We start from the raw sequence: 13434 nt of genomic DNA, 5'->3' as shown, positions 1-13434 counted from the left end.
TTTGACACTTATTAACAATGATCCTCTGAGATCTAATAATACTTTCATCAAAGTCCCGAAAACTTCAGAGCTATCTGTGATTGGGGGAAGTTCCCTTTGATTGACTGATTAATACAAACGATGGGCTATAAGACTCATTAATCAGCTGTAATCAGCATTAATCAGCCCTAACCTGGATTGTTACCACTTTGTTTAATCTCAGAGAGATGTGATCATTTGTTTCTTTTGATGACAGACAAGGCCAGGCCCTGTTCAGCTTTTAAAATGGAGGAGCCTGATCACTCTTCATTCACCTCTGGAACCTCAGCAGGAAGACGAGACACAACACTGACCTCTTTTAGCAACCAGGTAAAACAAAAAAATAGATTGTGGAATCATTTGTGTGTGTGTGTGTTTTCAGTTTATACAAGTTTCTATGTCTTCTGTTTGTAGATTTGAACCTTTCACACTTGCTGCCATGGGTAACTCTGTGTCCACTGGCATCATCACTCCTACTCCAAAGAAACTGGCATGGAGACACCAGAGGGAGGACACTGTTAGGCTGGAGGACTACATGACACAATGTGAAGAGGAGCTCTGGAATATTAAAGGAAAGCACAATCTTTCTGTGAAGAAGATCTACCTCACTCCCAGCATCCGTTACGTCAACCTTGCAGTCCACGAAAGTGACATAATTAATCCAACCAGGGACAAAATGCTGAATCCTGCCTTTGTAGACTAGACTCATGAATTAAGTGCTGCCTTGACTGTGGGAACTTTAATCTATACACAGAAGCTCAAATGGATGGACACTCATTCTGTGGTTTTTGAGAGTGCACTCATAAGGGACGTGTGTTGCCAGTTTTACTTTCAGTGTAGGTGTAAACTTGTGAACAGGAAGTAAGACCACAGTTTAAACTTGAAATGAGCTATCGGTTCCTTTAAGTGTGAAATAAAAAAAAAAACTGATAATATGATAATGATAATAGTTTCGCATGTCTCAAACACTTATATCAAAACTAGTCTATGATCGGATGTGTACACAACTTATCTCAAGAGCTCTGCATGCAAGGTATAGTACATGAGCTTCACTTTTACTTCATGAAATCACCTTTTATTTTAAAACAAACTTTGTATATAAGCATGTCTTTGTTGTGAGCATTTGGGAAATATTCAGAACTCAAAACTCATTCATGTATCGGGTTATTGTGTTAAGCTGTTTTAAAACATGTTGGGTATACACTACATGATACATCGTCAGCTAATGTTTCTCTTGGTTTCATTTTAGGGCAAAAAAAAGTTGTTTTTGTGTCAAAAGTAAAGAAAATGACTGTGTTTTTGTTGCCCCTTGTTTTTATACAAAAAAAAGAAAGAAAGAAAAAAAGAAATCTAAAGACGGAAGTGAGAACAGCATATGGCACACGTCTAACTACGCCAAGATGGCAAATGCATCCTGTAATGAGAAGTTATTAGAAAACCGACAACCTTCAAAAAACAAGTGGTGTTATATGGCTAGATTTTCCCTGAACACAGGAACAGGACTCGAAGAGATAACTGTTAAACATTAGGCAGTGTGGAGACATGAAAAGGCAGCACAACACAAAAAGAGACCGTACAGTCTTAAAGGAGAAAGAGAAACCCTGGCCGGGGCATAGCCGCTAGCTGATGGCTGGACCTGAACACAAAAGAACTGAGTCAAAACACTGAAAGCTCAATACTAGCTAACTCTTCAAACACACTGGGAGGTCTAATGCTGCACTGCTGTGTGGGTAAACTCATGATCTGGTCAAGACCAAGTGGAGCGCAGGAGTCTAAACACAGCAGGTGATAATTAGTGATGGATTGATTACAGGTGAGACGGTCAGCCCAGCTCCAACACCAGGCCCTGAAACACACACAAACACACACACACACACACACACACACACACACACACACACACACACACACACACACACACTGCCTGCAGATCTCCCTGCTAGGCAACATTCACACAGTAGTTAGCTGTCTAAGCAGGCCACTGGATTCACATGCTGCATAAGGTCTAATACATTTTGTAAATTAAAAATTGTAATTCATTAATTAACAGGATAAGCACTGAAGTTCTTTAACCCACTGTTTAAAATGTGTTTTAAACTGTTTAAAAATAAGACATTTTAAACAATGGTTTAAAGAACAACAGTATGCTGACATTGTTTGATTTTATTCCTGCTCAGTGGTTTTCTGTTAAATAGAAATTAATTTGAGGCCAAATATTCTGCACATATCTGTCAATGGTGCTTTGCTTGGTGGCCTCGGCCTCAATGTGTTTCATGAAGTGGTGGTTACTAAAAACAAAATTGGAGAAGTCACAGATACAAAAAAAAGAAAGAAAGAAATAAGAAATCTAAAGACGGAAGTGAGAACAGCATATGGCACACGCCAAGATAGGCAAATGGATCAAATTTGTATTTTAGCTGATAAAGGAATAATAAAGGTGAAAGAACTGCAACTAAAGACTTCCTCAATATTTTCACCGAAAGGGCTAAAAGTCCAACAGTGTGAAATACAGTGCACACAAGATGTCTTAAAAGTGGAATGGAAACAGCACATGTCATCCCAGCAAAGGGAAATGACAACAGTGAACACAGCTGGCTCTTTATTTATTTGCAGGTTTGACACAGAGGAGATGAGATGGACAGTTTGAAGCAGCCTTGGTTGTTCTTGTGTCTTTGCTTTACAGGTATGGTACCACCTGAATAATCTATGTTATCATCTCTACTGCTCACTGTGCATTATTCTGAAGAGTGTTGCTCTTTTCTTGTTTTCTTTGTTTCTGGGTCATTTTTTCAGGTATTCAAACGTCAGATTGGACAGTTGAGGTTCCATCCACAGTTAAAGGTCTCCTTGGATCATGTGTGGTGATCCCCTGTTCGTACAACTACCCATCACCACAAAAGACGCTCACTAAGTTCACAGGGATCTGGGTAGATGAGTCAAAAAACAACATTTATCACCCGGACGTTTCTCGAATGCAACAGAAGTATTCGAGTCGAACGGAGCTGGGAGACGTCAGCCACAAGAACTGTTCTCTGAAGATTGACCCCCTTCAGCAGACTGACCATGGGTCTTTCTATTTCAGGATTGAAATTGCAAACTTTGACAACTTTTCTTTTGCAAATAAGAAAGTCACCCTTCAAATTATTGGTAAGTACATTTTTAAGTTAAGTTTTAACATGAAGTCATCTTCCATTCACATCTTACATTCAGTAGTTTATCAATCCTGCTAATTACCTGCTCAGTTTTAGAATTAGACATAATTAAAACCCTTAGGTTGTAATGTTTTTACCTCAAGAGCTAAGTTTTATTATCTGATAAAGGGAAGTGGGTTAATATTAAGGTTAACAGTTTTTTCTGTTCCCCATTTGTGTTATTGTGCCATTTGTGTTTACGTCTTTGTGTGCTCAGACATATCTATATCTATATATATATATATATATATATATATATATATAGATTGTGACCATTGTGACCTGATAGCCTATCATGGTCTTTCTTCGCACAGATCAACCAGATCCCGTTAAATTCTCTATGAAAGAGGAGATAAAGGCAGGTGAAACTGTGTCTGCATCCTGCTCCGCGTCTCACTCCTGTCCTGCTTCTCCTCCTGCTTTCAACTGGAGTCACCCTGGAGAGAAGCGCATCCAGACAAAAAACCTGACCAATGGCCAGTGGGAAGTTACATCCACTCTGACCTTTCGCTCGGCCAATACTGACCACAACAAGCTGATAGAATGCATCGTGACATACAATGGAGGTCAGCCACTGAAAACATCCAAGGTCCTTCAAATAAAGTGTAAGTGTGTTCATCAGCAGTGAGTAGAGAAACAAGCAATGTTTATACAATTATAATAATTAAAAAAATGCAGTTAATGTAATATTAACAACCAAAGTTTCATTGAATTAAGAAAAAAACTTTTTGTTATTGCAATTACAGCCTGAGTGAAACTGACTAGGGTAAAATATTTGATGCTGGCTGCAAATCCCATATAAATACTGCATACACAATGACAAGCTATAGGTGGCTAGCTGCCTTGCTAACATAGCAGATTGATTTTGATTAGTTATATTGAATTCAGCTCAGGTCTGAGCGCACACAGAAAACTTTGTTAAGAAGAAGTTGAAGCACATTTTATGTGTTATGTGATTTATGTTTTATGTGCGATGACACCAAAGCATCTTCGTCACTCAAAGCTGTCACATCCCTACTTATGATTTATGTTGCATAATATTATTTATGTATAACTTTAATGTTAAATATTAATTTAAAAGGAGAGTTACAAACTATATATCATTTCTCTCCCAAATATTGTAATTATATATTCCTAATGACTTAAAATCTGATCCACCCTAGTACGGACATTTCTTTTTTTAACCTACATTGTTTATAGTATAACTTCTTAAGCTTCTTGAGTCACTATCACAGGATTCACAGTCATGGGTTGTGTGTCATATACTCTATATTAACTGAGTTTGTGGGAAGTCAGTGTGTGTCTGTGTCTATGCCCCTCCTAGCGTTTGGCTCAGTCTGTCACTCCAACCTAAAACATGTAGATTTGCTATTTTCCACAAGCATTAGATTCCATTACATTACATACATTTGTTGTCTCCTGAACATTATTGACTTTGGTCACGTTTTTTTCTCTTTGGTATCATGTCATAATGCTCCACGCAGATGCCCCAGTGAATGTGATGGTTGAGTACAAGTCAGAAATAAAGGAGGGAGAAACAGTGCCCATGATTTGCTCCAGTGATGCTAACCCTCCCGTCAGCAGCTATGAGTGGCACAATGAAACTGGTGCTAAAGTGCATGAAGGAAATCTATACATGGTGCCAAATGTCTCTAGACATTTCTCACAGGGATTCCTGTACTGCACTGCCATCAACAAAGAGGGACGAAACCAATCGAGCCTCGTGCAGCTCAATGTGTTATGTAAATACACAATTAAAGATAAAGGAGTTGATTTTTGATATTTAAACCATTTCATTGCATGACTGTCTCCTTTATGCTTTATCCTTACAGATGCCCCCGACATTAAAAATATTTCTTCATGCTCCGTAGAGGGGGACACAGTAAAGTGTCTGTGCATTGTGGAGTCCAATCCTTCCAGCAAGGTCCATTTTGTGCATGACGACAAAGTTCTAAAGAGCAAAGTGGAGAAACACGGCCTTCTAACCATTGTGACTCTGCAGGCAAACACTGGCTCCTTCAAGTTTGTGCACTGCCTGGCAAACAACACACAGGGCAAAGCCAGCCTGACACTCCATTTACCTGCTGACAGTATGAAAAACCTTTGAATTTCATGAATTTCAGTACACAATGGATTGTGATTTCACATGTAATTATTTCTGTCTGAACAGACAAGATGCAGAACATTCTCATTGCCATTGGAGCAGCCGTGTTTTTGGTGCTTCTTTTAATAACAGTGGGAATTGTTAAAAAATGGTAAGTTGCTACAGAAGGTTCTCTGTGTCACAGCAACCAGAATTGCTTACGGTCTTAAATAATTTCTCAGCAGGAGGAGATCTGAAACACAGTCACCACCAACTAACATGAGCACCTTGAAGTCTGAAGTAGCTTCTACGTATAATACAACAATCAGGTTTTTGTAACTTTACTGATATAAATTTAAACATCGTGTATAACCACGTTCATCGTGTAGGTTTATGTGATTTTTGTCTCGTCTGTATTTTCTCCTCAGGAAAGAGAAGAAAGAAGACGTATGGTGCCCTGACATGTATGCCAATGATCCCGTGTATGGCAACGTACAAGTATGTAACAGTTCCTTCTGTCATTTAGTAGATTCATAATGCATGAAAAAAAGTGAGTGAGTGAGTGATTTTTGTTCCCTGTGCAGGATGATGAAGACGATGCAATATATGCCAATGTGTGACAAGACGAAGAAAAGTTGCAGTTTGAGGTGAAGAATGTAAAAAATATGCTGTTATCTATATATATCTTCATTTTTCTTTCCCCCAGTGATAACTGTATGATAACTGAACAATGCATCTGTGTTTGATGCTCCTCTTATTCACATTGTGTATGATCTGTTTTATGACAAATAACCATTAAACTAACATTTTACTTACTAAAAAACAGTCTCGTGATTACTCTGTGGTTGATTTTTGATAACATCTAGGCCTACAACAGATGAAAGGTGTGTTTTCACCAACAGAACCTGAAAAAGCAGAGCTGTCACTTTGCAGTGCACTCTCACAGATGTGCTACTTAAAACAGTGAAACCATTTTTTATGTGCATCAGTGTGAAAAAAACCCACATGTGGCTTGAATGTGTTTAAGAGGTAAAAAGTGTGTAGCCATTATTTTACAATATTCAGGTTCGAGTGCACAATGTCAATGCCAGGTTTATTTATATAGCACATTTATAAGGCCATAGCCTACCAAAGTGCTTTAACAGTAGAATGCCTAGAATAAAGTCAAAACAATAAAATACATAAAGGAGATTCAGTGCAATACAATACAATAAAACAACATGCACAGGGGTGGCAACTGAGAGGAAAAAATGCCAGAATGAAGAAGATAAATGTGGAACTATTTTTATAATAGGGTCAATGTGGGAAAAACCCTGTGCGTAGCTTTAAATGTGACAGGAAGGTGAAGAGGACGCACAGAGTTGGCACATCTGAAAGCACAGCTTGTAAATAAGGCGTAAGTGTACCTGAGTTAAAAATGAATAGAATATATTTTCCGACATGACTCAATGTGGAGCGCAGTTCTCACAGTTCTCCTAAATAGGAGAATAGCTCCTCAGTCTAAGTTGTGTGTGCAGGTGTCAATTAAAAAAAAAAAACAACAAAAGCCAGTTTAAGCCAGACTAAGCTTATAAGCTATTAAGCCTATAAATACAGTACATTTTACAAGAACGAGCATACAAAAGAAAACATTTACAACACATTTAATATGAGTCATTCACTCAAAGTTACACTGTCAAACAGTGAGGCACTGCTAGAGAAAAAAAACTGTGAATTCTGGTGTTTTTTTAGACCTACATCAAGCTGTTGCTACATGTGGTGACTTTCTCCACATGTAGCTTTACTGTTACTCGTTTTGCAAATGAATACAGAAAGATGAACCCTCAGTTCTAGTCCAGAAGCCTGGCCCACAGGGGGCGATACTGCACCTCACCACATCATGTCGATACACATGAGGGAAACTGCTGATATCATAGGATGATATTTTGGTTGAACCGGTCTGTGACTGAGGGAGAAAAAAAACACTACTTGACATTGTTGTGCTATGAGATGTGGTCATAAACTGCTTATTCAAAACTTATTTACATGTCAATCAACAGGAACATTTTGCAGAAACATCCACTCCTCAATTGCTCAACAAGTTTGTTTTTTTTCTATATTGCATATGCAAACCACATTCTAGATGCCACATGATATGAACAGTGTTTTTAAGAAGCACTACACATGTTCCGTGGACTCCTCCAGCATCTTCTTACATTATTATTGCACATGACCATTTGAATGAAGAGAAACTCTGATGATGATGTGTTGTCTCTTAAAAGTGAAATCAGGAGTCAAATGGTCAAACAGCCAAGTAAACTCAACTCAACTTTATTTATAAAGCACTTTAAAAACAACCTTGCTGGCCAAAGGGCTGTAGAAATATATAAGAACATATAAAACACATAAAAGAATGAAAAACATATAAAAAATTAAAACAATGAAACATTAAAACATTAAAAGCCAACATTTAAAACTGAGTTTAAAGCAAAAGAGAAAATATGTGTTTTTGGAGAGGAAGCGAGTCAGCCTGCCTGATATGCAGAGGCAACTTGTTCTGGGGCAGCACGATCACCTCTCACTCTCCTCTTTGTCTCAGGAACAGCTAAAAGAGACAGATCTGAGAGGCCTGAGGGAGGCTGAAGCAGGTCTGACTCTGCCCAACATAACTTGTACATCAATAGTCTAGTTGAGATGTGATAAAAGCATGGATTAAAATCCAGAAAGCAATGACTTTCACTTTGGCTAGTTGCCCTAACTGATAAAAACTGGACTTGACCACTGACGTCATGTTTAAGATCACTTACCCCCAGATTTGTAGTTGTCTGTGTAAAAGGACACTGCTGACAAGAGACGATCACCTTTTTATGCTTTATTTTTGGTAACGTCTATGAATTTAACATGCTATCACGGGGCAATAAATTAAATCTTGTTTAAAAAAAAGGAGCAAAACTGATTAACATGTTACAGCCTGCTGTATATACGCTATTAACTATTAACCATGCATTATAAATTCCACAGAAAACAGAACTTCAACGTTGCAAAGGGCTAAAGGCTTATTATCATCATTTCCTGCAACAGTCAGTGCTGCAACACTGACACTGGCAGGTAATACAAGCTGCGCTGTGTGGAAGGCCTGCTGTCAACCTTTGGAAGCTCAGATATTTACACGCTTATGCAGATTGAATGAGTGATAGAAAGCTTTGCATGCTGGTGAAGGCATGTAAACAGGCTGGCAGTACTGTTTGCATTGGACTGTCTACTACAAACAGTGGAGTCTTGTGACTCAGTGAATCCCCCACATCTCCTCCAACATTATCAGCAGTAGCCACATTCTGCTATCTAGCTAATTATTGTGCTTATACAATGACAAAGCCATGAACGAATGAAACTAAAAATCATTTAAGAAGCAGTGGATTATTTACATTGTTCTAACATGATATGAATAATACTTCTGTTCACATTGTTTCCTTGTTATTGTCAATGTAAAACTGTCCAAATCTGGAGTCTGATTCTAATGTACTAAAGACAGCTATCAGAGTTGATAAATTAAAGTACAGTTGTGCAGCATTTGTGCTATTTTGAATAATCCACATTTACATATATGTTGTCCGTGGTATCCATATTCTGGTTCATTTGACCTGTTGGGTTCTATAAAAGACAGAAATTGTGTAACATTAACGTTGCTGCTTTATGTGTTTGTTAAAAGTGTTGTTTTGTTTGTTTCATCCTGGCTGCTTCTTTAATTAAAGGAGCATCGTACCTGAACATTGGCGTAGACAGGATCATCAATGACTTTTGGTTGAGGACAATTCACGTCTTTTTTAGAACATGATTCACTGAAAGACAAAGGAGAGCAGCTTTGATTCACATGGTCAGAAATGTAAGTGTTAAAAATGACTGAATGATAATAATACAAACCTGGGTGGGCTAGAGGAGGCTCTGCTGAAGTTTACGTAGTATCCAGATTCCTCCCTGGTCAAAGTCTGAGACCTGCGGAGAATTGATTATTATGGTAAGTATGGATACTTTACTGCAGCCTTTAAATCTTCAAATGTTGTTAATGTAAGAATCAGATCATCCTTGTTAATAGTGAACTGCTGTCTTTCAGTCAGCCATGTTGTGTACATATATAGAACCTTTACATCATATGTTACTGGCTAAAACTGTTAGAATATTTCAGCTAAAGTTTATTCAAATGAGAACATCACACCTTCTGCGTTTTGCGATAATGGAAATTCCAGCCACAAGAAGAATGATTACAAGTGTAGCAAGAGGTATAAAGATGGCCAAATACATGGTTGTCGAAGTATTTAGGATCACCTCCACTGTGAGAGACAGGATGAAAAAGAACAGAAAGATTGTTTTACTCATTTACAATTAATGTGGGACTGCTCTGGAAACACACTGAACTTACTTGTCGTGTCTTCAAGGGTGAAAGATGAGAAACTGTCTGTGGAAGACACAACAAGTTTCAACAGAACTGCTGGACAAATATTAAACAATGTGACGACGAAGTGCTAAATCCACTGGCCTCATTTAGTGCTGAGAGGAAAGCAGCTCTGTGCAGCTTTGCTCACAGTAGTGGTTCATGTGTTTACATCAACTCAGTGCTAGTTTGGACCAGTGGTGGAGGACGTACTGAAGCTTGGTACTTAAGTAAAAGTACAATTACCCAACAAAATATATACTCAAGTAAAAGTAGAAGTGCTACATCAACAATCCTACTTAAGTAAAAGTCTTAAGCACTTACTTTTAAATGTACGTAAAGTATTAAAAGTAAAAGTATCACACACCGAATATGTGTAGTTAATTTACATTTTCAGTACAGAACCAGCTATGGACAGGTCTGTGTGTCATGAGGCAGGCTGTGGGCATCAAAAGAACAGAGAGGCTAATAATGAAAAAATATGTATTCACCATTTTTTACTGTGTAAGTATTCCGGCTGTAGATTAATGTAATGATTAATGTTAATCAGACATTAACGGATGGATCTGTGTTAGCTGACAGTAGCTAACTAGTTAGCTAACTGAGCCAGAGCACCGGCATCATGACTGAGGCTCATTATAGAAACACAGCTGGCAGCGTGACACCACCCCCATGCAGAGTCTGACCTCACATCAGTCCAGCACTGTGTTCATCAAATGTAACAAGTAACTACAAACACTGTAGAAATATAGTGGAGTAGAAAGTACAGATAACAGCTGCAAAATGTAATGTTCACTCTGTAGTAATCACATATGTGAAGCACTATGGAGTCTATTACCTCAGGGCTACAACTAAAAAAAGCATTAATAACAGACAAACGACTCCTTCAAACAGGTTGAATGAAATAAAGCCTTAAAAGTTATACCTGGGTTTGAGGTGACTGCTTCATAACCTGACCCTGTAGGAGAAACATGCAGTGTCATTTCTTTCTGCACTCTGGCACATTATAGAAATCATAATTGCACTTATTGGAATACTGACCTTTGACAAAAATAGAGACAGAGTTCCCTTTGAAGCTGTAGTTGTCACCTTTGACAGAAATTCTCACGTAGATGTCCAATTCATTGCTGGTGATGTTTAAGATTTTGAGGGAGCAGCTTCCTCTGGCTTTATCCCCTTCGAGTAAAGTCCTTCTCCTGTACTTCTCAACCACACACAACTCATTCGGGTGATAAATGAATGCATTAGTATCTTTGTCATTCTTGCTGCATAAGCTTTGGCCCCACTTTTTCCAGTAGACACTAACATTGTCCGTGTGATGCTTTGATGGATAGGTGAAGTTGCACGGTATGGTAATGTTTGAGCCCTTTTCAGCAGTGATATTTCTACTGACAGTTAGATTCCATTTTTCACCTGTGTTTAAAAAACAATACAAAAAAATATATGTTTATGAAAGAGTTAACTGTTGAAAGACAAAATAACTCACTATGACGCTCACCTTTTGAGTTACAGGCAGGAACCAACATGAGACTAAAAACAATCAAGCCTGGCAGCTGCATCTGACCCAAACAAACCGCCCTCAGGTTAGTATTGATTATCAAAGATGGTTCAGTTTTACACACACGACACAAAGTAAATACTCACCCTGACAGTTGGATCCAGAGGTGGTTTTAACACTTCGTTAGACTCAGTCAATATATAAGAGATCTTAGCACTGATGCTAAGTTTCCTGGGTGTGTTTCTTGCTGTTTTGTGGCAATGAATTTGAAAAAAAAAGAAAAGAAAGAAGGAAGTTGTTGGCTAAGAAAAGTGACCTCAGTGTCAACATCTCATCGTTTTAGGGCAAGCTGTCAAGCTGTTCTTAATCTTTTTTAGTAAGTGCTTGTTGTGTGAAGGAGGAAGTAAGCAAACTTTTCACCACACAGGATGAGAGTGTCGTAAAACTAAATATGCTGCCAGTGGTGCGTTAGCTTCTTTTCAACATATCTGTGGATGCTCTCATTCATCCGGGTCATAGTCATTTTAGTTTAAATCGAGGCAACTGGACTCAAGGATTGTTTTTTGAAGACGTTTCGCCACTCCCCCGAACGGCTTCTTCAGTTCTGCTGCTATTCTGGTTGGGAATCTGAGTTTTATGTGTTCAGGACCTCTGTGGGTGGGTCTTGCAGGAATTTACATGACTAAGATCCCTATAGTTGGTTAATGGCCAGTTAACGACCAGAAACTGTGTCCGGTCCATGTGCAGGACTTGTTGACGGCCCATCGTTAAAGTTTGAATGGGAGTGAAGTCTGCTAGGAAGGGATGAAAGGACAGAGTTGTAAACAGGTGAGAGCTGATGCCTCAGCACTCCTCCTCCGTTCAAAGAGGGTTTTTCCAATTTTACATAGTTGGCTTCTTTGGCTCCTCTTTCATACTCTTCAACATAGGTTTGTTTATTATTTATTTATACATTGTTGATGACATCATATAAGGGCCTAACCGGCCCTAACCAATATGGCGCCATAGGCAAGATTTCAGGTGGCGCCCCGTTGTATCGCAGTAAATTCCACTGCTAGTGTACATATACTCATAAGAAACTTAATGGCTTTGTCTCAGACATTCTTTTATTTAAAATACTTAATGAAGAATTAATAAAACAAATACAAAAAAATAAACGGAATCATTCTTGTGACACTATCCTGACAGAGAGCGGCTACTTATGACTCGGATCAGGGGTGCAGTCTAAAATGATGGAGAAATATTGGGATATTTTGATCTCTTTCTATCATTTAGAACAAATTGAGTCTATCAGTTCATTTTGGATTGTTTTGCCAAGATAATGTATATGGCTGCCAGCTCCACTTCCCACTACTGGAGCAACAGAAGGTCTGCTTGATGCTGCTGCATCAGTGCTGGGTGGTGCTGCTGAGGAGGAGGCGACAGGAGGATTTGCAATGGTTGGACTGGGGAACCTCAGCAGTGCCTCTGAAGACAGAAGAATAGTATGTGACAGCAGTCTAATAATAAGCACATGATTTCAAGAATAAAATAACATGAGATAATATAAATGAAACACCTAGATACAGGTATGATGTAGACTATACTGTACACAGCGTACTTTAGCTGATATACAAATTATATTAGTAATTCATACAGACAGTTTGGGAGGTTTTGACATGTTGTGGCTTGTTGACCATTCAAAACAGACCACCGTGCAGCAGGTAAAGTCCATTATTCAGAGGAGGAGGGGGCGTTTTAGGAAAGTAGGCTATATTGGAAAAGCAACTACAAAATCCTACAATTATTATTGATGTTATTACTATTAGGTTTTAAGATTAGTGGAAGTTGCACTGTTTTTCTTTTTTTTCTTCCTCCATTTCTGGCGCCCCCTGGATGCATGGCACCCTTAGCATTTGCCTATACTATATATATACCTATATTCCACAAGATGGGATAAATAATGAGCAGCAGTGGTTGTTTAAAAACCTGTGTTCAGATCCTGCCAACTTCATGACAGGAGGAAAATGTGCTCTAAAGAATAAATTATATATATTTAATAATTATTATTAATTATTGTTTGATATATGCGTGTTAAAAATCCTCTTACAGTGCCAGACTGAGCATATAAGGAAATTAATAAAATGTGAAGTGGCCTGCAAAACAAAAACATTGAGGTCAAATAAAGTGCCTGAAAACGCTTGAAAACTCTGATGTTTAAAGAGTCCACTAGAGGGAGCTCGACCTGCTGACAAAT

The 13434-nt window shown here is 38.4% G+C and overlaps 2 protein-coding genes across 5 annotated transcripts; one reads left to right on the top strand and one right to left on the bottom strand.

Moving 5' to 3' along the window:
* The first annotated feature begins 2444 nt into the window (after positions 1-2444).
* LOC114448512 (myelin-associated glycoprotein-like) lies at positions 2445-6100 on the top strand. 4 transcript variants are annotated; one of them, XM_028425500.1, is made up of 10 exons: positions 2445-2701; positions 2812-3165; positions 3524-3814; positions 4694-4951; positions 5042-5133; positions 5212-5299; positions 5380-5464; positions 5535-5621; positions 5721-5790; positions 5877-6100. In XM_028425500.1, the coding sequence occupies exons 1-10, from the start codon at positions 2653-2655 to the stop codon at positions 5910-5912; spliced, it is 1410 nt and encodes a 469-aa protein (XP_028281301.1). In that variant the 5' UTR covers positions 2445-2652; the 3' UTR covers positions 5913-6100. The 4 variants fall into 4 exon arrangements, with proteins under 4 accessions (XP_028281301.1, XP_028281300.1, XP_028281303.1 ...); XM_028425499.1 differs by having other exon boundaries at positions 2449-2701; positions 5042-5299; positions 5877-6099; XM_028425502.1 differs by lacking the exon at positions 4694-4951 and having other exon boundaries at positions 2469-2701; positions 5877-6094.
* A 1539-nt stretch (positions 6101-7639) lies between these two features.
* LOC114448709 (uncharacterized) lies at positions 7640-11557 on the bottom strand. Its single transcript, XM_028425844.1, has 9 exons — positions 11345-11557; positions 11199-11259; positions 10742-11113; positions 10626-10658; positions 9689-9724; positions 9485-9599; positions 9193-9264; positions 9035-9110; positions 7640-8922 (listed from the first exon to the last, which is right to left on the bottom strand). The coding sequence occupies exons 2-9, from the start codon at positions 11257-11259 to the stop codon at positions 8848-8850; spliced, it is 840 nt and encodes a 279-aa protein (XP_028281645.1). The 5' UTR covers positions 11345-11557; the 3' UTR covers positions 7640-8847.
* Positions 11558-13434: the final 1877 nt, after the last annotated feature.

The sequence above is a fragment of the Parambassis ranga genome, chromosome 16, assembly GCF_900634625.1.
Source record: "Parambassis ranga chromosome 16, fParRan2.1, whole genome shotgun sequence".
In the NCBI taxonomy this organism is placed as follows: Eukaryota; Metazoa; Chordata; class Actinopteri; family Ambassidae; genus Parambassis; species Parambassis ranga.
Note: the sequence above shows the minus strand (reverse complement) of the source record. Positions and strands in the feature narration are given on the sequence as shown.

Coding starts and splice junctions, on each gene's coding strand:
- LOC114448512 (XM_028425499.1), top strand. CDS start 2,653: ATGGACAGTTTGAAGCAGCCTTGGTTGTTCTTGTGTCTTTGCTTTACA. Junction 5,465..5,534: donor GTGGGAATTGTTAAAAAATG/GTAAGTTGCTAC, acceptor ATAATTTCTCAG/CAGGAGGAGATCTGAAACAC. Junction 5,791..5,876: donor CCGTGTATGGCAACGTACAA/GTATGTAACAGT, acceptor TTCCCTGTGCAG/GATGATGAAGACGATGCAAT.
- LOC114448709 (XM_028425844.1), bottom strand. CDS start 11,259: ATGCAGCTGCCAGGCTTGATTGTTTTTAGTCTCATGTTGGTTCCTGCC. Junction 10,659..10,741: donor TGTCTCTATTTTTGTCAAAG/GTCAGTATTCCA, acceptor TTTCTCCTACAG/GGTCAGGTTATGAAGCAGTC. Junction 9,265..9,484: donor ATTATCGCAAAACGCAGAAG/GTGTGATGTTCT, acceptor AATTCTCCGCAG/GTCTCAGACTTTGACCAGGG.